Source organism: Frankliniella occidentalis, unplaced genomic scaffold (assembly GCF_000697945.3).
Source record: "Frankliniella occidentalis isolate FOCC.00 unplaced genomic scaffold, Focc_3.1 Scaffold478, whole genome shotgun sequence".
Lineage (NCBI taxonomy): Eukaryota > Metazoa > Arthropoda > Insecta > Thysanoptera > Thripidae > Frankliniella > Frankliniella occidentalis.
Window position 1 is genome coordinate 88309 of NW_026267596.1, and position 508 is coordinate 88816.

The window sequence follows — 508 nt, forward strand, 5'->3', positions numbered from 1 at the left end:
GTGAACAACACTGTACTTTGTTTACTATTAATTTACCCTTCAAGACATCATATTCTTCATCCATAGCTTTTTCCCACTCTTTGGCATGTGGGCCACTTAATGCTTCTTTCACTGTCGTGGGAATTTCAACTTCTTCGAGAAAATTTACTGTAGCTATCTTACAGCATGCCAGTGTGCATGGCGCTTTCTCCTTCTTCTCTCTTGATGACCGCCTCTCTGGAGCTCTTGGCTCTTCCTCCCCTTCTCTTCTTTCTTCTATAACTTCTACTCTTTGTTCTTCAGGGTCGCTTTCTTGAGATTCATCAGTGAATTCCTCCTCTGTTGATGGTTGGTAATCCTCATCATCACTTTCTTCTTCTGGAACGGTGATTTGAGTTTCATCTTCTGAACTTGAATTTGAGTCTTCATCTTCCTCCCAAACTGTTTTCCTCCCTTTCTTCATTTTCTTCATTTGAGTAAAAGGGAATTTCTTCTCATTGAAGTGCACGTCTCTGCTAACAATTACTTT

The 508-nt window shown here is 40.4% G+C and overlaps 1 protein-coding gene across 1 annotated transcript in view; it reads right to left on the bottom strand.

The window, feature by feature from the left end:
- The window catches only part of LOC127751421 (uncharacterized), a 13429-nt gene extending 12978 nt beyond the window's left edge, over nucleotides 1–451 (bottom strand). Inside the window, exon 1 of the mRNA XM_052274970.1 lies at nucleotides 37–451. Coding sequence (XP_052130930.1) covers nucleotides 37–451 — 415 coding nt within the window. The remainder of the gene's footprint in view (nucleotides 1–36) is intronic.
- Between the last annotated feature and the right edge of the window lie 57 nt (nucleotides 452–508).